The sequence below is a fragment of the Erythrolamprus reginae genome, chromosome 2 (genome assembly GCF_031021105.1).
Source record: "Erythrolamprus reginae isolate rEryReg1 chromosome 2, rEryReg1.hap1, whole genome shotgun sequence".
NCBI classification, from domain to species: Eukaryota; Metazoa; Chordata; class Lepidosauria; order Squamata; family Dipsadidae; genus Erythrolamprus; species Erythrolamprus reginae.
The window spans coordinates 24,398,319-24,421,175 of NC_091951.1; the positions used below are offsets into that span (position 1 = coordinate 24,398,319).

The window sequence follows — 22,857 nt, forward strand, 5'->3', positions numbered from 1 at the left end:
AGCTTGTGGGTTAGTTTCTGAATGTTTTGTTACCAGCCTGTAACATCTTCAGTGGAGTGTAGGGAATCTATTCAATGACTCCTAGGGAATTGGGAGACATACAATTTATTTTTTATTTATTTATTTATTCATTCATTCATTCATTTATTTATTTATTTCAACGAGTCCAAATTGAACGGGTCCAAAGACGGGCTACAAGAATGGTGGAAGGTCTTAAGCATAAAACGTATCAGGAAAGACTTAATGAACTCAATCTGTATAGTCTGGAGGACAGAAGGAAAAGGGGGGACATGATTGAAACATTTAAATATGTTAAAGGGTTAAATAAGGTTCAGGAGGGAAGTGTTTTTAATAGGAAAGTGAACACAAGAACAAGGGGACACAATCTGAAGTTAGTTGGGGGAAAGATCAAAAGCAACGTGAGGAAATATTATTTCACTGAAAGAGTAGTAGATCCTTGGAACAAACTTCCAGCAGACGTGGTTGGTAAATCCACAGTAACTGAATTTAAACATGCCTGGGATAAACATATATCCATCCTAAGATAAAACACAGGAAATAGTATAAGGGCAGACTAGATGGACCATGAGGTCTTTTTCTGCGGTCAGTCTTCTATGTTTCTGTTTCTATTTATTTATTGATTTATTTATCCAATACACAATACATATTGAGGAGAATAGGCATGAAGTATTACATACTGTATAAAAAAAGATATGAAAATAGAGGAGAAGATATATGAAAGGGAGGAAAGATATATGATATATGGGATAAGGGGAGAGACAGATTGGACAGGGGACGAAAGGCACACTGGTGCACTTATGTACGCCCCTTACTGCCCTCTTAGGAACCTGGAGAGGTCAATCGTGGATAGTCTAAGGGGGAAATGTTGGGGGTTAGGGGTTGACACTACTGAGTCAGGTAAAGAGTTCCACGCTTCGACAACTCGATTGCTAAAGTCATATTTTTTACAGTCAAGCTTGGAGCGATTAATATTAAGTTTGAATTTGTTGTGTGCTCTTGTGTTGTTGTGGTTGAAGCTGAAGTAGTCATTGACAGGCAGTACATTGCAGCATATGATCTTGTGGGCAATATTTAGATCGTGTTTTAGGTCTTTGATGGACAATTTTTTTAAAAAAAGATTCATCTAATTGGTTTGAGCCAAAGCATCTGCCCGAATTGTTCTGGAAAAAAAAGTTGGGTCCCTTCATTTGTGGGTAGACTATAGAGGGCCAACTGGTATCTATGTTCAAAATGTTTACCTGCTGCCCCTAATGAAGGACATGCTAGCACATCTGGAGAAAGGGAAGATTTTTACGAAACTGGACTATAAGAAGCATATTACAGAGTCAGAATGAAAGAGGGCGATGATTGGAAAGGAGCATTTAATTGTTCTTGATTGTAACAGGCTTTTGACCTCTTTCCCCATAGTCATTAAATGAATCACTGTGGACATTAAGTGAGGAATCTGCTAGTGATTTTATTTGTCTTGTCTATGAACTATGGTTTAGGTTTAGGTTTATTGGATTTATATGCCGCCCCTCTCCGCAAACTCGGGGCGGCTCACAACAATAATAAAAAACAGTACAGTACACAATACCAAATCCAATGCCCACACATCCAGTTCCAATTTAAATTAATAATCTCATAAAAAACAGTATATATAAAAAACAGGCACACAGTCAATCAATCAACAAAACAACATGGGCAAGGGGGAGGTGTTTTAGTTCCCCCATGCCTGACGGCAAAGGTGGCTGGTTAGGAAGATGCTAGTGGCTAATGTATGATATGGGACAAATTGATGATTTTAAAAAACAATTGTTTGAAAATCTGTTTTCTTTTGTACCATTATAACCTTGAATGGTTACTACACAAGACAAATGTTACCTTTGTTATACCCAGTTAAAAAAAAGCCATGTGCAGTCATTTGCTAGAAGCATCACAGGGAGAAAATAATTGTTATACCCAGCTGGTGGATTACCCAGAAGGATGTGAAGAATCGTGCAGGGAAATTTTTTGTATTTGTTTTATTGTTCTTAAACAAAATCTTAAGAAAAAGTTTTATTAGTAAGAATCAAATAAAGATATTTCCTCTGGAAGAGATCAGATAAGAAGGTCCCCTTCCTCTGGGAGTGATGGAGGAGTTTGGGATTATGAGTGAACACAAATGAATCCCTTTGTGAGCCTGAGCTCTTCCCAAGAAGCTGCCACATGGAGCACAGCCACTTCTCAAAAGCCCTCTCAACACTGGACTCTTTTGGGAAAACGGATCGACAAAAGAGGTTTATAATTTTGGGGAAAAGACACAATTGTTGTTTTATTGTTCTTAAACAAAATCTTAAGAAAAAGTTTTATTAGTAAGAATCAAATAAAGATATTTCAGCTGGAGGAGATCAGAGACAATATTTATGATAATATATGGCAAATAAGCGATTCTAGACTTTATACAAGTTAAATGCAATATTAGAGTGTTAATCTTTTGCTGTTTTAACATTGCTGCTGGTCCACTTATTAACTACTTTGCCTCTCTATGTAGTCGATAAAAGTCAAATTGGTTGTAAATTGAGGTAAAAGTTCATAAATTTTGGGCCTGCTTCAGAAGAGGAAGAAAACTTTTTGATGCAATATATTTATGAATATTCAAAAATATTTCTGTCTTCTTGATGCACATTTAAAAGTTGTTTACCCTTGTTTTGTTTAAAAACATTTTTGAGTTTGTAATTGAAATTAATTTTCCAAATAAAAGATTTATTTTTCCAATGAGCCACTTTACAAGAAGCAAGTTCATGGGGCTTTGTTGCTATTCCCTGCACGTTTTCAATGTCTCAACAACACCTTGATATCATGGTGATTAGAACTGGACACAGTATTGAATGTGGTATCACCAGCACTGCTTAAATCAATGGCCTCTTCCTGTTGTCTTAGTCCTCTGTTGATATAGCAGGACTGCATTGGGGGTTTTTTTGGAAACTATTGGAGAATGTGGCACAAGTGGCATTTGTCCATTTATCATGCATCCCAGGGATACATGGCCTGCCCTTTTGGGGATCTCCCAGAGGCAGCCACCATTTTCAGTGCACTCACAAATCCTTAAAACAGCCTACAGTGCTAAGGTAGCAAAACAGAGCACTTTGTCCCAATCCCTGTGACTCAGAAGCAGCCACCATTTTGACACAGAGGCAGCCATGGCAAAATGGCAGCTGCTTCCACGAGTTCACTGCATGGCCCAGGAACGAATCTTGGGCCCAGTCAAAATAACGGCTCTTTCCATAAGGCGGCCACGTAGCCCAGAGTTGCATGTCTTGCCCTCTTTCGGCACATAAAATTCAGAGATCATCCAAAGATATGGAAGAGGAAGAGGAGGCTGTAATGCCTAGGCCAGGGGTCCCCAAACTTTTTACACAGGGGGCCAGTTCACTGTCCCTCGGACTGTTGGAGGGCCGGACAATAAAAAAAAAACTATGAACAAATCCCTATGCACAGTGCACATACCTTGTTTTAAAGTAAAAAGCAAAATGGGAACGTACTATTTAGAGGGGGGAGAAGATCTGAAATTCATATATGTTACAAGCGGTGTGCCACAAGGATCTGTTCTGGGTCCTATTCTTTTTAATATATTTGTGAGTGACATAGGGGAAGGTTTGGTAGGGAAGGTTTGCCTATTTGCCGATGACTCTAAAGTGTGCAATAGGGTTGATATTCCTGGAGGCGTCTGTAATATGGTAAATGATTTAGCTTTACTAGATAAATGGTCTAAGCAATGGAAACTGCAGTTTAATGTTTCCAAATGTAAAATAATGCACTTGGGGAAAAGGAATCCTCAATCTGAGTATTGTGTTGGCAGTTCAGTGTTGGCAAATACTTCAAAAGAAAAGGATTTAGGGGTAGTGATTTCTGACAGTCTCAAAATGGGTGAACAGTGCAGTCAGGCGGTAGGGAAAGCAAGTAGGATGCTTGGCTGCATAGCTAGAGGTATAACAAGCAGGAAGAGGGAGATTATGATCCCGCTATATAGAGCGCTGGTGAGACCACATTTGGAATACTGTGTTCAGTTCTGGAGACCTCACCTACAAAAAGATAATGACAAAATTGAACGGGTCCAAAGACGGGCTACAAGAATGGTCGAAGGTCTTAAGCATAAAACGCATCAGGAAAGACTTAATGAACTCAATCTGTATAGTCTGGAGGACAGAAGGAAAAGGGGGGACATGATCGAAACATTTAAATATATTAAAGGGTTAAATAAGGTCCAGGAGGGAAGTGTTTTTAATAGGAAAGTGAACACAAGAACAAGGGGACACAATCTGAAGTTAGTTGGGGGAAAGATCAAAAGCAACATGAGAAAATATTATTTTACTGAAAGAGTAGTAGATCCTTGGAACAAACTTCCAGCAGATGTGGTAGATAAATCCACAGTAACTGAAATTAAACATGCCTGGGATAAACATATATCCATCCTAAGATAAAATACAGAAAATAGTATAAGGGCAGACTAGATGGACCATGAGGTCTTTTTCTGCCGTCAGACTTCTATGTTTCTATGTTTCTATGTTTATGTTTTGTTTTTAATTTTCTTTTGTTAACATCTGATTGGTTATACAAGGTTTTCTTGGTTATGAAAAATGTATAAAGAAAGAAGGAAGCACTTTGGCATAATGGTTAATAAGTTAGAAATATAATTGGTGTTGCACTTTTTGAAGGAACATTAAGGAGGGAATTTCATTAAAAGAAAACGAATGTAACTGGATGACAAAATTAGAAAAAAAACTTTTGCAACTTTTTTGATGATTGATATTAGTTACTAACAAAATACCGCATTTTATTCATGGAAAATTAGATGGTACACTGTGTTGTTTGAATGTATGTTGAGAGGGGGGAAAAATTACCCCCCCCAAAACAGTCCTTCCTTCCTCTGTCCCTCCATTTCATTCTTCCTTCTTTATTCCTTGTTCCCTCCATTTTTCCTTCCTTCCCTCCTTCATTCCTCTCCACTTCTCCTTCCCTCCCTCTCTTTCCCTTTTCTTTCTTTCTCTCTCTCTTTTCCCTGGGCTCTTGTCACTCACTGGTGGGCCGGATAAATGGCCTCAGTAGGCCGCATGTGGCCTGCGGGCCATAGTTTGGGGACCGCTGGCCTAGGCGGATGGGATTGCAGGGATCCAGTAGAAATGGGAACCTTGTGTGGGAGGAAAGGCCTAAGGAGAACTGTGAGGAAGGGAAAAGTCCAGGAAGATCCAAATTTTATGATAGGGAAGGCCGTTGGAAGGGGAGCTTGGGCCCCCAACAGTTTCCCCAAATGCTTAACAACTTGCACATTCATTTGATGGCTTCATCAGGTAGAGAAGGAGATGGGGGTATTTCAGCAAGGTAATCTCATTTAACCACATGTAACCAAAATTGCCAGGCCCCATTACAGTTGTATCTCAAGGACTACTTATTTGGTGTCTGAGGAATTAAGGAATTGTTTTAGTCCACCAGGGGCCTATGCAGCTGGCAACAGAGTTAACAGTGAAAAGGCTGGGGAGGAACCTAGGCCAGGCCTGGAATCTGGAGTAGGGTTATTGCCAGAGGCAGGGATTCAGCCAGAGCCTCTAGAACAGTGATGTCGAACCTATGGCACGGGTGCCACAGGTGGCATGCAGAGCCATATCTGCTGGCACACAAGCCGTTGCCTGAGATCAGCTCCAATGTGCATGTGTGTGCCGGCCAGCTGATTTCTGGCTCACATAGGCTGTGAGAGGGTGTTTTTGGCTTCCAGAGAGCCCCCAGGGGGATAGGGCACTTTTACCCTCCCCGAGGTGCAGGGAAGCCTTTAGAGCTTGGAGAGGTCGAAACACAAGCTTACTGGGCCCATCAGATGTTGGGAAACAGGCTGTTTCTGGCCTCCAGAGGGCCTCAGGGAGGTGAGGGAAGGTGTTTTGGCCCCCCCAAGCATTGAATTAGGGGTGTGGGCACTCGCCCATGTGCGATACTGCGTGCAGATGCTCTTTCAACACCTTGCTCTAGAATCTACAGAGGCTGACATAAGTGAAGCAGAACAGGAAGAGCCTGTTCTCAGTGCTCGAAATCGTCAGGTTTGCCTGCAAATTGTTCCTGGGCTGTTTGCCAAGGAAGAGCAAGGTTCCTAAGGATTATCTACTGTTATCTGAAAAACTTTTCCCCAGACTTCTGTCCTTTTGCTTGGAATCTTGCAGACTGTTAATGAGACTAACAGCCATTCTACAGAAAAGACTGGTTTATCTTTTAGTTGAAGTTAGGACAACAGTTAAGTAAGACAATTACAGCCCATTATTATTAAAAGAAAGTTTGTAAGGACGCTGATTTTGCTGTGATTTTGCTGTTATCAGGAAGCTGGGTCAGAAGAGGCACTCAAAATATGGAAGAAAAGAGGATTTTAAAGTTTACAACACATTTTGAACCTTTTTTCAGCCCATTTTTGAGGATTTCAAAAAAAGCCTCAACAATGGGCCACAAAAGCCTTGGAAATGGACTTTAAAAACACCCTTTTCAGGGCTTTTTTCAGTCTATTTTCAAGGCTTTTTTGGCCCATTTTTAAGGCTTTTTTGGATATCCTCAAAAAGGCATGACAAAGACAATAAAAAGGCGTGAAAAAGACAAAAAACCGGGGCAGCAGACGCCAAATAAATGGCTGGCAGGTGGGCAGGGCTTTGGCAATATTCAGTCTATAAGACACACAGACATTCTCACCCCCTTTTGAGGAGATTTAAAAAGTGTGTCTTACAGTCTGAAAAATGTGGTAATATACAGGTGAAACATGAAAAATAAGAAAATCGTGCAAATATTCATTTATTTCAGTAATGCAACTTAAAAGGTGAAACGTAATATATGAGAGAGCCTCATTACATGCAAGGCAAGACAGTTCAAGCCGTGATTTGCCATAACTGTGATGACTATGGTCTACAGCAATAATGAAACCCCCAAATCCCTCATCTCAGAAAATTAGAATATTACATGTGACAAATAAAACAAGGAGTGTACCTAGAACAATATAGGAAACTATAAAACTGTAAGCAAGCATATGTACTCAGCACTTGGTGTGGGTCCCTTTTATAGCAATTACTGCCTCAATGTGGCATGGCATATATATCAGTTTGTGCTGAGCTGTTATGGAAGAACAGGATGCTTCAATAGCAGACTTCAGCTCTTCTACATTGTTATGTTTCTCATCTTTCTCTTTGCAATACCCCATAGATTCTCTATGGGGTTCAAGTCAGGAGAGTTTCCTGGCCAATCAAACACAATAATCCCACGGACATTGAAACAGGTTTTAGTGCTTTGGGCAAGTGCCAAGTCCTGCTAGAAGATTGAAGTTAGCATCCCCATAAATCATGTCTGGGGAAGGAAACATGAAGTGCTCCAAAATCTCCTGGTAGACGGCAGTGTTGACCCTGGACTTAATGATGCACAGTGGATGAAAAACAGCAAATGACATGGCTCCCCAAATCAACACACACTGTGGAAACTTCATACTGGACTTCAAGAATCTTGCTCCCCATTCCTCCTCCATCCTCTGGGTCCTTAGTTTCCAAATGAGATGCAAAACCTTCTACACTGATTCAAATAATTTATCTTCTGTGTGAGTCCTCTGATGCCTTACCAGGTTGGAATTGTGACTGAAACTTTTTCCACAATCAGGACATTCAAAAGATTTATCTCCTTTATGAGTCCCCTGGTGTCTCACCAGGATGGAATTGCGACTGAAACTTTTCCCACAAACTGGACATTCAAAGGGTTTCTCTCCTGTGTGAGTCCTCTGATGTTTTACTAGGCTGGCTTTAAGACTGAAACTTTTCCCACAATCGGGACATTCAAAGGGTTTCTCTCCTGTGTGCGTCCTCTGGTGTCTCACCAGGTAAGAATTGACAGTGAAACTTTTCCCACAAACCGGACACTCATACGGTTTTTCTCCTGTGTGAGTCCTCTGGTGGCTCACCAGTTTTGAATTGTAACTGAAACTTTTCCCACAAAGACTACATTGGAAAGGATTCTCCCCTGTGTGTGTCCTCAGGTGTACCACCAAATGGGTATTGCGAGTGAAACTTTTTCCACATTCAGGACACTCATACGGTTTTTCTCCTGTGTGAGTCCTCTGGTGGCTCACCAGTTTTGAATTGTAACTGAAACTTTTCCCACAAAGACTACATTGGAATGGTTTCTCCCCTGTGTGTGTCTGGAGGTGTGCCACCAACTGATAATTTTGTCTGAAACTTTTTCCACAATCAGAACATTCGAAGGGTTTCTCTCCTGTGTGAATCCTCTGATGTACCATCAGGTGGGAATTTAGTATGAAACTTTTCCCACAATCAGGACATTCAAAAAGTTTCTCTCCTGTGTGAGTCCTCTGGTGAAGTACCAGGTTGGACTTCTCACTGAAACCTTTCCCACAGTCAGGACATTTAAAGAGTTTCTCTCCAGTGTGAGTCCTCTGATGTCTTACCAAGCTGGAATTTTCACTAAAACTTTTTCCACAATCAGGACATTCAAAGGGTTTCTCTCCTGTGTGAATTCTGTGGTGTGCCACCAAGTTTGAATTGTGACTGAAATTTTTCCCACAATCAGGACATTCAAAGGGTTTCTCTCCTGTGTGAGTCCTCTGATGTATCGCCAGGTAGGATTTTAGAATGAAACTTTGCTCACAATCAGGACATTCAAAAGGTTTCTCTCCTGTATGAGTCCTCTGATGTACCAGTAGGTTGGAATTACGACTGAAACTTTTCCCACAATCAGGACATTCAAAGGGTTTCTCTCCTGTATGAGTCCTCTGGTGTTCTATTAGGTTTGAATTATGACGGAAACTTTTCCCACAGTCAGGACATTCAAAGGGTTTCTCTCCACTGTGAGTACTCTGGTGTATCACCAGGCTGGAATTCTCAATGTAACTTTTCCCACAAACAGGACATTCAAAGGGTTTTTCTCCACTGTGAGTCCTTTGATGTTTTAACAGATGTGAATTTAGACTGAAACCTTTCCCACAATCAGCACATTTGAAAGGTTTCTCTCCTGTGTGAATCCTCTGATGTACCAGTAAGGAAGAACTGTGACTGAATTTTTTTCCACAATAAGGACATTCAAAGGGTTTCTCTCCTGTGTGAATCCTCTGATGTACCAACAACTGGGAATTGTGAGTGAAACTTTTCTCACAATCAGGACATTCAAAGGGTTTCTCCCCCGTGTGAATACTTTGGTGTCTTACCAAGCTGGAATTCTGACTGAAACCTCTTCCACAATCAGGACATTCAAAGGGTTTCTCTCCTGTATGAGTCCTCTGGTGTATCACCAAGCTGGAATTGTGACCGAAACGTTTCCCACAAACTGGACACTCATACTGTTTTTCTCGTGTATGTGTTCTCTGGTGGATCAAAAGGAGGTAATTTGAAGTGAAACATTTCCTGCAATCAGAACAATCATGTGATTTCTTTTTTGGGCACATCCTGTAGTGTATCATGAGTTGAGAGTTCAGACCAAAACTTTCTCCACCATCAGAGCATTCAAAGGATTTCTCCCTAACGTGTCACCAAGTTGCCATGCTCAGTATATAGGGAGGGCTTGTATCCTATGTGGGTCCTTCCATGAATCACAAGGCAGTTGTTCTGAGTAAAGCTTTGGCCACATTAATATTGGTCCTCTCCCATGTGGATCATTTTGTGCATACTCAGTTGTGATTTGAAATGTGAGTTAGTTGCCAGGCATTCATATATAAATCACGTGACCATGGGAAAGCTCCAATAGTCATGGAAGTATGAAAAATGGTCATAGGTCAGTTTTTTCAGTGTTGCTGTAGCTCCAAATAGGTACTAAAGGAACTGTTGTAAGTTGAGGATCACCTGTAGAGCATCTTTCCATTCCACATACTCTACTCTTTTAAAATCTTTTCTTGATCATCTGCTGGGGAAGGGGGAGAATTTTAGAGTTTTCTGAAGAAAATAAATAATATTGTGCTTTCTGGCTTGAAGGACTTTCCTTTTTAAGGTTGCTTGTTGTTCTCAGTTGTCTGGAGTGTTCTTATTGCCATCTTCTTTGTCTGTACGATTCAAAGAAAAGAGTAACTTTAATGGTTTATAAAATGATTGCAGAAGATGTCAAAAAAGAAAACTATATACATTATGTGTCCTGCCAGCACTGCCTCATGGAGCAAACTTTGCAAGGCTTGTTTTGCCATTCCAAGCGCAATAAATAATAATAATTTATTAGATTTGTATGCCGCCCCTCTCCGAAGACTCGGGGCGGCTCACAATAACGATAAAAACAATATTATACTGGCACAAATCTAATATTAAAAAAACCCTAAAAACCCTATCATAATTAATTAAAAACCAAACAGCACATACATACCAAACATAAATTATAATAACTGCAGCACTGCCCTGAGCTTCATCATACCAGCACAGCTAATGTCCTGCCGTTCGCGGTTGCAATGGTATATTGAACCTCGCGTAGTACTACTGCACAAGCCTAGAGTGGGAAGTGCACTCCGAGAGTGTTCACTTCTGGAAGACTCTCTGCTCTGGGTCCCAGAAGACTCGACAGCAGGTGGCTGGCCCAACTGGCCTCTTACCGCTCGGTTGGTGAGTGGTGGTCTGCCTGGTCACAGGCAAGGTTACTTGCTGGGTGGGCAAGAGGTGCCTGGTGGTTGCTCTCTTGCAAGTGGGGTGGGACTTTGCAGGCAAGAGGGATGGATGGATGGGAGACTAGCGAGCACTAATAAAACTGGGGAGAGGTAGAACACAAAGGCAGCTCCCAATCAGCTCAGCTGTTCTGTGATTAAGGGGCTCAGCTGCCATTAGTTGACTGGGGAGGGAAGGGCTGCTTCCTGTGCTGGTGATGCCCACCTCTTCAATAGGGTTTATTTTCCAGACATAAGATATTTTCAGGGAAACACAGTAGAATAGCAGTTATTGCATAGAATTGCTGTAACTAAGATGAATTCAACTTATAACAGAATAACAGAGTTGGAAGGGACCTTGAACGTCTTCTAGCCAACGTCTTCTACCATTTCAGACAAGTGGCCGTTGAATCTCTTTTTCAAAGCCTCTGTTCCATATAAAGAAAATATCCAAAAAATGTTCTACAGATGGCATTTAGCACCAGCCAGACTACCTAAAATATATCCAAACCTGAAGCCAAATTGCTGGAGATGTAAAAATAAAAATGGGTCCTTCTTTCATTTATGGTGGACATGTCCCCAAATAAAAAAGACATGGAAAAAACTCCAAAGATGGGTCTTCGAAATTACCACAATTAAACTGATATTAAAACCAGAGACCTTTCTTCTAGGCATAATAAATCAAAAAATTAAAAAGACTATTATTATTTAATACAACACATGATTACTGCAATTAGAATTACAATAGCACAAAATTGGAAAAAAGAAGAAACACCGTCAGAAAGAGAAATGATAAAAAAAATATACGACTGTACAGAAATGGACAGATTAACCCAAAAACCTAAAAATAAAGAAGAATCAAAATACTATGAAATTTGGAAAAAAAATTATGACTGGGTCGAGACAAGAAAAGAAAAATAATAATAATAATGGTAGTAAATAAACTAGATGTTCTTAAAATCATTCCGAGACACAAAATTAAGATAAAACCAATCTGACTTTAGATTAATTGTATGATAGAACAAATGTGTGACAACCGCTGATGCCATAAGCTGTATATTGATATCAAAAGGGAAAAATAGAACTGTTAGGCTATCAGTTCATCGGGGAGGGAGGGAGAACCAGGGGCAGCTCTGTAAAAGGTATTTTAGAATTTAAGTACAACAGCTATACAAATAATAATTATACTGTGAAATGTTACATTATGTACAACACTGTATGCCTGCTCTTTTTAATCTTTGTATTGTAATAAAAAAATTATTTAAAAAAAGAAAGAAAGATATTTTCAGGGAAACACAGTAGTATAGCAGTTATTGCATAGAATTGCTGTAACTAAGATGAATACAACATATAACAGAATAACAGAGTTGGAAGGGACCTTGAAGGTCTTCTACCCTGTTCTGTCTGGGTCACTCCGGAAGCCAAGACCAACCCAAAAAAATAAGCCAGACACACCGTTAAAAGGCAAAGGCAGTTTATAAAATTCAACAAAAACACAGGTAACAGAAAATGTCCTTACAAACAGGGAAAGGCTGGAACTTCCAATATATCCACGAAGGCAAAAGTCCATGCAGCAATACAGGATTCTTGCTGCCAAGACGAGGCTGTAGATAGCAGACCTACACCTCTCACGGGTCTTCCAAACTGCTGGGCCACAAGCCAGGAACAGAGAGGCCGAGAACAAAGCAGCTCACCGCAATTCCAACTGATAACACTCCACATGGCTTCAAGAGCTTGCCTGCCTTTTAAACCCTGCTAAGGAGGACCACACCCAAGCCCAGCTGTTCCTAATTCAGTGCTGATAATACTTCTTTAATTGCTCCTTTCTTTGATCTGAACTCTCTGTCACATGTCAATGACGGCTTGTGCTTCATCACCTAATGACTCCAAACTACTGGCTGGGGAGAGCTCCTCCCCCCTGCCCCGGGGCGCTCATGCTGTTCTCCTTCATCCCATTCCTGACTGTCCTCTCCCCCATCCGATTGCTCAGCTCCCTCCTCTTTGCTGTCATCCTCCTCCGGGCATGGAGCCAACAGAGACACAGCCGGTCCCTGGGCAGCCTCAGGCTGAACCACAACATACCCCAACCCTCTAGTCTACCATTTCAAACAAGTGCAGTTGAATCTCTTTTTCAAAGCCTCCAGTGATGGAGCTGCCAAAACCTCTGGAGGGAAGCTATTCCATTGGTTGATTGCTGTAATCGTTAGGAATATTTTGTCAAGGATTAGTACTATCCTACGTAATATTCCATTTAAGGTAAAAAGGTGGTGTGTATGCAAAGCAAAGCTACTCTGCAGCCATAGACCCCCACGCGGTAGCAGCACTGATTCTGCCCCCATTCTCTAAGGCTGCATTACTATTATTACAGTATTAATCTTCTCATCTTTCCTATCACCGATCTCCCACTGTAACTTGTTGCTTGTATCCTTATGATTTATATTGATTGTTTCTTGATTGCTTATTTGACCCCCATGACAATCATTAAGTGTTGAACCTCATGATTCTTGACAAACGTATCTTTTTTTATGTACACTGAGAGCATATGCACCAAAGACAAATTCCTTGTGTGTCCAATCACACACAATAAAAGAATTCTATTTCAGCTTCAGGATGTACAGTTTAATGCAGTAATTTTCAACCAGGGTTCCACCAGAAATCTGACGACACCAAAGGGTTCATCTGAAGAAAAAAGGTTGAAAAACACCAAAGTAGACCATAATCATGGCCCTTGAATCGGTAGGATGGTTGTAGTGGGTACTTGAATGAATAATTTTTAAATGTTTAACTCTTTAGAATATTTTAAACTAATTATCTGTGTTAATTGGATTTTGATTTATATATTGCATTTTCTATTGTTATGTTGTGAGCCGCCTTGAGTCCACAGAGAGGGATGGCATACAAGTCCAATTAATAAAATAAATAAATAAATAAATAACCTTCTTTTAGATAAAGTGGAAAAATGTGGGTTATATAGATGGATTCAAAACTGGCTAACCTACTGCGCTAATGTGTAGTGCTCAAACGAACTATATGTACATGGAGGGAAGTAAGCAGTGGAGTAGCCCAAGGCTCTGTATTCTTCAAAATTTTCATCAATGACTTGGACGAGGGGATAGATGGGGAACTCATCAAATTTGCAGATGACACCAAACTTACAGGAATAGTCAACTCTCCAGAAGATAGGCCCAAGAAGCAGTAGGATCTTGACAGACTTGAACATTGAATGCTATCTAACAAATGCTATCTAAGCGTACATAAGTGCACTGGTGTGCCTTTCGTCCCCTGTCCAATTGTCTTTCCTTTCTCTCACTTTCATATATCCTCTCCTCTAAGTTCACTTTACCTTTATATATATTACTACATGTCTATTTTTCTTCCTATGTATTTGTGTATTGGACAAATGAATAAATAAAAAAATAAAAAAATAAAATAAAATTCAACAGTGAAAAAAGTAAGCTTCTACATTTAGGCAAGAAATTGCACAGGTAGAGTATATGTGGTACCTTGCTCAACAGTAGTAACTGTAAAAGGGATCTTGGAGTCCTAGCGGACAGCCTTTTAAATATTAGCTAGCAATGTGCAGCAGCTGCCAAAAAAGCCAACACAGTTCTATGCTGCATTAACAGAGGGATAGAATCCAGATCACATGAAGTGTTAATACCATTTTATAATGCCTTGGTAAGGCCACCCTTGGAACACTGTATTCAGGTTTGGTGGCAAGGATGCAAAAAGTATTTTGAGACTCTGGAAAGTGTATACAGTAGAGAAGAGCAACAAAGATGATTAGGAGAAAGAAGCTAAAACATATCAAGTTTTAAAGAAGATGCTGGATTACCATTTGTCTGAAGTGATATAGGGTTCCCTGCCTAAACGGGGTTGGACTAGAAGATCTCCAAGGTCCCTTCCAATTCTGTTGTTCTATATTCACAACATCCCAAAAGGTCTTCAATAGGACCTTTTTAGTTCAAACCTGGTTCATGCATGGATTAAACAATAGGAAATACCATGCTTGTTGGCTACACATGGAAGTAAAAAAATCAAAATAACAGTGGCATATCAATCCATTATAGTCAAAGGTCCATAACAGAACAAGAGAATTTAAAAGGAACTTGGAAATCTTCTAGTAGTTCAATCCCTTGCTTGAGCAGGAGACCCTGACAAAAATGACAACTTTATCACCCAAAAGTTACAGTATGGAATTAGAGGGTCAGCTATACTAGACTTAATACTTACTAAGAGAGAATAAATGAAAGAACAACAAATATATTTGGGGGGTTGAGGCTAAAACATACAAAAGTAAATAAACCTAGAAACCAGGAGACATTTCCTGACTGTGAGAACAATTAACCGGTTTTCCTGCAGAGGTTGTGGCTGCTCCACCACCGGAGTCTTTCAGGAAGAGACTGGACAGCCATGTGCCTGAAATGCATAAGGTCTCCTGCTGGAAAAGGGGGCTGGACTGGATGACCTCAAAGATCCCATCCAACTGTCCTTCCACAATTCTAGTTGCTTCTCTGCTTCCACGCCGTGGAGGGAACCAAACAGCCTGAGTTGCTCCCGAATTCTCCTCCGACCTGCCCTCAACTCACCTTCCAGTTGATGCTTCGATCCTTGGAAGAAGCGAGAGCGCCTCTCTGCACCAAACTCTCCGCTCGCGTTCCTTTCCGGAAAAGTCCTCTATCCTTTCTAGCAATGCGCCACTCGATGGTTTTAACTCATTTAAGATCCACCAGAAAGGCAGCTGTTCTTTACTGTTGATTTTTCCAGTCACAGATGCTGCCTATCTGAAAGGAGGGGAGGAGGGACAAAAACAGACTTGTCCCTTCTCTACGGATGGCATTTGCCAGATCGTCTCATCGATCATATGGGGTCAAGTCATTTTCAGACTCCGAGCAGCCTATCTTTGCAGCTGAGCCAAGTGAAATAATAAAATGTGTAAATGTCTTTGTTGTTCTTCTCTGCCCTTTTTCTAAAGTCTGAGCACCATTGTGTCTACCATCCCTGTCTTATTCTCCTATTGTCCAAATTTATTTTATTTTTATTTTTTATATATATAATTTTTATTGATTTTTAAATTTTTTTTACAAAATACAGAAAACATAAAAGTGAATACCATCACCAATCAGAAAATTTTAAAAAACCCTTCACCAAGGAAGATTCAATTCTATATCCTTCATTTACTTCTTTTCTGGGTTACATTGTTCATTCTTTATAAAGTGATTTTATTTTATTTTTAATGTTTGCATCGCTTACTGATACTGTTAATATATAATTTTTAACCTTTTCCCACCGCCTCATTGTTTCTGCTAATTTATTTTATTTATTTATTTGTCAAACAATTATAGGGTGATAATTTGGACAAATTAAACATTAGATAAGTAATGATAAAAAGTAACAAAAGAAGACAATAGGACAGGGACGGTAGGAACAGTGGTGCGCTTATGCACGCCCCTTACAGACCTCTTAGAAAGGGGAGGAGGTCATTTGTAGATAGTCTAAGGTTAAAGGTTTTGGGGTTAGGAGTAGAAACCACAGAATCAGGTAGTTCATTCCAGGCGTTGATTACTCTGTTGCTGAAGTTGTATTTTTTGCAGTCAAGTTTGGAGCGGTTGACATTTAGTTTAAATCGATTTCGTGCTCCTGTGTTGTTGCGGTTGAATGTGAAGTAGTCGTTAACAGGTAGGACATTTTGGTATATGATTTTATGAACTATAATTAAGTCAGAACGGAGACGACGGAGTTGTAAGTTGTCTAAACCAAGAATTTCAAGTCTGGCGGAGTAAGGTATTTTGTTGTGAGAAGAGGAATGAAGGACTCTTCTTGTGGAATATTTCTGGACTCTCTCAATTGTGTTGATGTCAGATATGCAATGTGGGTTCCATACAGGCAAGCTGTATTCTAGGATTGGTCTGACAAATGTTTTGTAAGCTCTTGTTAGCAGTTCAAAATTACCAGAGAAGAAGCTGCGAAGGATTAGGTTAACAACTCTTAAAGCCTTTTTGGCAATGTTGTTGCAGTGGGCTCTAGGACTTAGGCCATTGGATATGAGTACTCCGAGGTCTTTGACATTTACCTGAACCTGCTTTGCTTTTGCTTATGTTCTTACCAAAACCTGCTATCTTGTACATGAGATAGATAGATAGATAGCTAGATAGATAGATAGATAATTCCTCTTTTCAGTATCAGTCTTTCAAATACTGAAAGACTGCTATCATATCACCCCAGTGCTTTTTTCTTTTACCCACTTCCTACAATCCTTCATTGTATTTTTTACCCTCCACTCTCTTAAATTTCTTTTTTCTTCTTCTCTGTGGTCTTTCTACAAACCTTATAACTTTTTTGTATCCTGGCGATCAAAACTTGATGCAGTATTCAAAGCATAGTCTTACCCAGTGATGGGCTCCTTCAGGTACCGTCAGGTACGCAGAACCGTTAAAAAACTTTTGGTCAGGTACACAGAACTGGTAGAACAATTTTGAATTTTTTTCTCTTTTTCCCCTTCTGGGCTCTGGATATATTTTTCCTAACACAGTAAATGAGGTTGAATGTCTATAATTTTAGAAGAGCTGGCCGTGTGTGCATGTGTGTGTACATACACATACAGTTTATATAGTAATGTATATTCTTGTGTACCTGTGTGTAATATGTATGTACACATATGGCATACATACATAGAATTAAAGAGTATATTTTGGATGTTCAGTAATAGTAAATAGATAGGAAAAATTTATCTCTTTCAGGGGAGAAGAGGCCAGGCACCCTAACCCAAACCCTTGACGTAAGTGACATCAGGTTGGACACTTTTAAGACAGTCACACAACCTTTAAGCCACCCTCCGGTCACATGATCATCAAGGGTTTTCGAAAAAGCCTCAAAAATGGGCAAAAAAAGCTTTGAAAATCGACTGAAAAAAGCCCTGGGGGGTGGGGGGGGAGGAAAGAGGCCTCAAAAAGAGCAAAAAAAATATGAGGACTGAAGAGGCCAAAAACTGGCTGGCAGGTGAGCAGGGCTTTGACAATATTTAGTCTATACGATGCACAGACATTTTCACCCCCTTTTGGGAGATTTAAAAAGTGTATCTTACAGTCTGAAAAATGTGATACTCTACAGGTGAAACATGAAAAATTACAATATCGTGCAAAAGTTCATTCCTTTCAGTAGTGCAACTTAAAAGGTGAAACATAATATATGAGAGACCCTCATTACATGCAAGGCAAGACAGTTCAAGCCGTGATTTGCCATAATTGTGATCACTATGGTCTACAGTTATAATGAAAACCCCAAATCCCTCATCTCAGAAAATTAGAATATTACATGTGATCAATAAAAAAAGGAGTGTACCTAGAACAGTGATGGGCAACCTTTTGAGCTTGGTGTGTCAAAATTCCCAAAAAACCCGAGCATAACTCGGGTGGTGTGTCACCTTGAGAAAAAAAACATAATTTTGTGATATTTACAGGACCTAAATTTGGGGCTCAATTGTAATTGCAATTCGAGGACTACCTATAATGACATTCATAATCACGATAGTTTCTGACACTGGATTACACTAGGATGGGAAATACGAGGTGAAACGGGATGAACCAGAAACTCAAATATACTGCTCAAAAAAATAAAGGGAACACTTAAACAACAGAATATAACTCCAAGTAAATCAAACTTCTGTGAAATCAAACTGCCCACTTAGGAAGCAACACTGATTGACAATCAATTTCACATGTTGTCAGCACATTCAACTTTGTACAGAAAGTTGAATGAGAATGAGAATATGTCATTCCTTCAGATTTAGGATATATTTTTTGAGTGTTCCCTTTATTTTTTTTTACCAGTGTATTTTTTCGCAAAGCATGTGTGCACACTTGTGTGCATGCTTGTTTCTCTCTCTCTCTCGGCGTGTGTGCATTTTTCATATATGAAACATTGGCGATCTGATCAGGGTGCGTTTCCTCCCTCCCTCTGCCTGTGTCGGAAAAAAATATACTGGAAGCTCCTTGAAACCAAACCCAGCGGAGCCTTATTTTACAAACGAAACGGCTCGTTCCGTCCAGCCCAGTGAGTTTGCCTAGCTCTCCCCCCTACTGCTACCTCTTCAGCGCTGTGCTCGCCACAGAAGCGCCTGCATAGGGCCGGGACCATCTTGCAAAGCGCTTCTTCCTCTCAACGAAATAGGTGCATCGCCCCGGCTGAGGAGGAGACGCCACTTCAATGGCAGGCACCGCCATCTTGTCTACAGGCGTCACTGTCGTGGCTCCTCCCTCTTTCTCCTCCTCCTCCCTTGCCACTCACCCCTACCCCGCCCCGTCTCCTACCGGACGGCGCTTTGCTTGCTCCTTCCCCGCCCTTCCTGCTCTTGCTCTTTCCTGGCTCTCCCCCCCCCCCGCTCTCCGCCCCGCGCCAAACTCAAAGCGCAAGATGGCGTTGGAGAGCCTCTTCAGCCAGTTGGTGCCCGCCACGGCTTTTCTTCCTTCGGGTAAACGGGCCTGGGGGGGGGGGGTTCGCAGTTGGTTAAAGACTGAGGGGGATGGTTTCTCCGGCGGCCGCGTGTCACTGAAAATGGCTACGCGTGTCAGTGCTGACACGCGTGTCATAGGTTCGCCATCACTGACCTAGAACAATATTTTATTTATTTATTTATTTATTAGATTTGTATGCCGCCCCTCTCCGGCTAACAACAATAAAGAAAACAATGTGAACAAATCTAATATTAAAAAATAATCTAAAAAACCCCAATTTAAGAGACCAATCATACAAACAAGCATACCATGTATAAATTCTATAAGCCTAGGGGGAAGGGGAAAAAATTTCAATTCCCCCATGCCTGACAACAGAGGTGGGTTTTAAGGAGCTTGCGAAAGGCAAGGAGGGTGGGGGCAACTCTGATATCTGGGGGGAGCTGGTTCCAGAGGATCGGGGCTCTTCTCCTGGGTCCCGCCAAATGACATAGCAGCCTTCAGCTCTTCTGCACTGTTCAGTCTCATGTCTCTCATCTTTCTCTTCGCAATACCCCATAATTTCTCTATGGGTGTCAGGTCAGGCGAGTTTACTGGCCAATCAAGCACAGTAATCCCATGGTCATTGAACCAGGTTTTGGTAGTTTTGGCAGTGTGAGCAGGTCCTGCTGGAAAATTGAAATCAACATTCCCATAAAGCTCGTCTGAGGAAGGAAACATGAAGTGCTCCAAAATCTCCTGGTAGATGCCTGTGTTGAGCCTGGACTTAATGAAGCACAGTGGACGGACACCAGCAGATGAAATGGCTCCCCAAATCAGCAGAGATTGTGGAAACTTCATACTGGCTTTCAAGCATCCTGCTCTCCATTTTTCAGCCATACTCTGGGTCCTTGGTTTCCAAATTAAATGCAAAACTTTCCGCAATCATTCAAATAATTTATCTTCTTTGTGAGTTCTCTGATGTCTTACCAGGTTGGAATTGTGACTGAAACTTTTTCCACAATCAGGACATGCAAAGGGTTTCTCCCCTGTGTGAATCCTTTGATGTACCACCAAGTGAGAATTTCGATGGAAACTTTTCCCACAAACAGGACATTCAAAGGGTTTCTCTCCTGTGTGAATCCTCTGGTGAAGTACCAGGTTGGACTTCTCACTGAAATTTTTCCCACAGTCAGGACATTCAAACGGTTTCTCTCCTGTGTGCGTCCTCTGGTGTCTCACCAGGCAGGAATTGGCGGTGAAACTTTCCCCACAAACCGGACACTCATATGGTTTTTCTCCTGTGTGAGTCCTCTGGTGGATTATCAGGCGGGAATTGAGACTGAAACTTTTCCCACAAAGATTACATTGAAATGGTTTCTCCCCTGTGTGTGTCCTCAGGTGTGCAACCAAATGGGAATTCCGACTGAAACTTTTCCTACAATAAGGACACTCATACAGTTTTTTTCCAGTGTGAGTCCTTTGGTGGATCACCAGCCTAGAATTGAAACTGAAACTTTTCCCACAAAGACTACAATGGAATGGTTTCTCTCCTGTGTGTGTTCGGAGGTGTACCACCAAGTGGGAATTTAGTCTGAAACTTTTCCCACAAACAGAACATTCAAAGGGTTTCTCCCCTGTGTGAATCCTCTGATGTACCACCAGGTTAGAATTTTCATTGAAACTTTTTCCACAATCAGGACATTCAAAGGGTTTCTCTCCTGTGTGAATCCTCTGATGTATCAGTAGGGTAGAATTCTGACTGAAACCTTTCCCACAATCAGGACATTCAAAGGGTTTCTCTCCTGTGTGAGTCCTCTGGTGATGTACAAGATTGGACTTCTCGCTAAAACCTTTCCCACAGACAGGACATTCAAAGAGTTTCTCTCCTGTGTGAGTCCTCTGATGTCTTACCAGGTTGGAATTTAGACTGAAAGTTTTTCCACAATCAGGACATTCAAAGGGTTTCTCTCCTGTGTGAGTCCTCAGGTGTACCACTAACTGGGAATTGCGGCTGAAACTTTTCCCACAATCAGGACATTCAAAGAATTTCTCTTCTCTGTGAGTCCTCTTATGTCTTACCAGGTTGGAATTCTGACTGAAACTTTTTCCACAATCAGGACATTTAAAGGGTTTCTCTCCTGTATGAGTCCTCTGATGTACCAGTAGGGTGATATTCTGACTGAAACTTTTTCCACAATCAGGACAATCATGTGATTTCTTTTTTGTGTACATCCTGTAGTGAATCATGAGGTGAGAGTTCAGACCGAATCTTTTCCCACCATCAGAACCTTCAAAGGATTTCTTCCTGGTGTAAGTTCTCTAATGTATCACCAAGTTGCCATGCTCAGTATATAGGGAGACCTTGAGGGCTTCTATCCTATGTAGGTCCTTCCATGAATCACAAGGCTGCTGTTTTGACTAAATCTTTGACCATGTTGGTATTGGTTCTCTCCAATGTGGAACATTGCTCATTTGTGATCTGAAATATGATTAGCTGCCAAGCTTTCCAATATAAATCACGTGACCATGGGAAAGCTGCAATAGTCATGAAGGTATGATAAATGGTCATAGGTCAGTTTTTTTCAGTGTTGCTGTAACTCTGAACAGGTACTAAATGAACTGTTGTAAGTTGAGGATTACCTGTGATATATCCTTCTGTTCCACATTACTCTTTTCGGTTTTAAATCTCTTCCTGATCAACTGCTGTGGAAGGAGGAGAATTTTGTAGTTTTCTGAAAGAAATGAAAAGTATTTTGTTTTCTGGGTTGATGGCCTTTTGTTTTTAACATTACTTGTTATTCTCAGTTGTCTGGAGTGCTCTTATTGCCGTCTTCTTTGTCTATACGATTCAAAGAAAAGAGTAACTTTAATTGTTTATAAAATGATTGCAGAAGATGTCAAAAAGAAAAAAAGAAGTCTCATTAAAACCAGAATTATGTCTACTTGGAATATTCAGACAAAAAAGGATGGTTGTAGTGTGTACTTGAATGAATGATTTTTAAATGTTTAACTCTTTAGAATATTTTAACTAATTATCTGTGTTAATTGGATTTTGATTTATATATATCATTTTCTATTGTTATGCTGTGAGCCGCCTTGAGTCCACACAGAGGGGCGGCATACAAGTCTAAATAAATGAATGAATAAACAAAACAAACAAACAAACAAACTACTATTAGACAAAGTGGAAAAATGTGGGTTAAATAGCAACACCACTAGATGGATTCAAAACTGGCTAACCAAGTGCACCAACGTGTAGTGCTCAACGGAAATTTATGTACATGGAGGGAAGTAAGCAGTGGAGTAGCCCAAGGCTCTGTATTCTTTAGCATTTTCACCAATGACTTGCATAAGGGGATATAGTGGGAACTCATCAAATTTGCAGATGACATCAAACTGGCAGGAATAGTCAACTCTCCAGAAGCAGAAGGATCTTGACAGACTTGAACATTGAATGCTATCTAACAAAATGAAATTCAAAGGTGGAAAAAGTAAGGTTCTACATTTAGGCAAGAAAAACAAAATGCACAGGTACAGTATATGTGATACACTGCTCAACAGTAGTAAATGTGAGAGGGATCTTGGAGTCCTAGTGGACAACCATTTAAATATGAGCCAGCAATGTGCGGCAGCTGCCAAAAAAGCCAACACACTTCCAGGCTGCTTTAACAGAGGGATAGAATCCAGATCACATGAAGTGTTAATAGAATAGAATAGAATAGAATTTTTTATTGGCCAAGTGTGATTGGACACACAAGGAATTTGTCTTGGTGCATATGCTCTCAAACGTACATAAAATAAAATATA

At 40.6% G+C, this 22,857-nt stretch overlaps 1 protein-coding gene across 4 annotated transcripts in view; it reads right to left on the reverse strand.

Annotated features, from left to right (window-relative positions):
* Positions 1–6,787: 6,787 nt before the first annotated feature.
* Positions 6,788–22,857, reverse strand: part of LOC139160021 (zinc finger protein 268-like) — a 113,524-nt gene continuing 97,454 nt past the window's right edge. The window contains exons 2-3 of one of the 4 annotated variants that reach the window (XM_070737522.1): positions 21,691–21,889; positions 6,788–10,036 (exon numbers count right to left, since the gene is read on the reverse strand). In XM_070737522.1, coding sequence (XP_070593623.1) covers positions 7,562–9,460 — 1,899 coding nt within the window. In that variant the 5' untranslated portion in view covers positions 9,461–10,036; positions 21,691–21,889 and the 3' untranslated portion in view covers positions 6,788–7,561. Of the gene's footprint in view, positions 10,037–15,207; positions 15,289–20,060; positions 21,890–22,857 lie in introns of those variants that run through there. The other 3 variants (XM_070737525.1, XM_070737523.1, XM_070737524.1) reach the window with 3 other exon arrangements.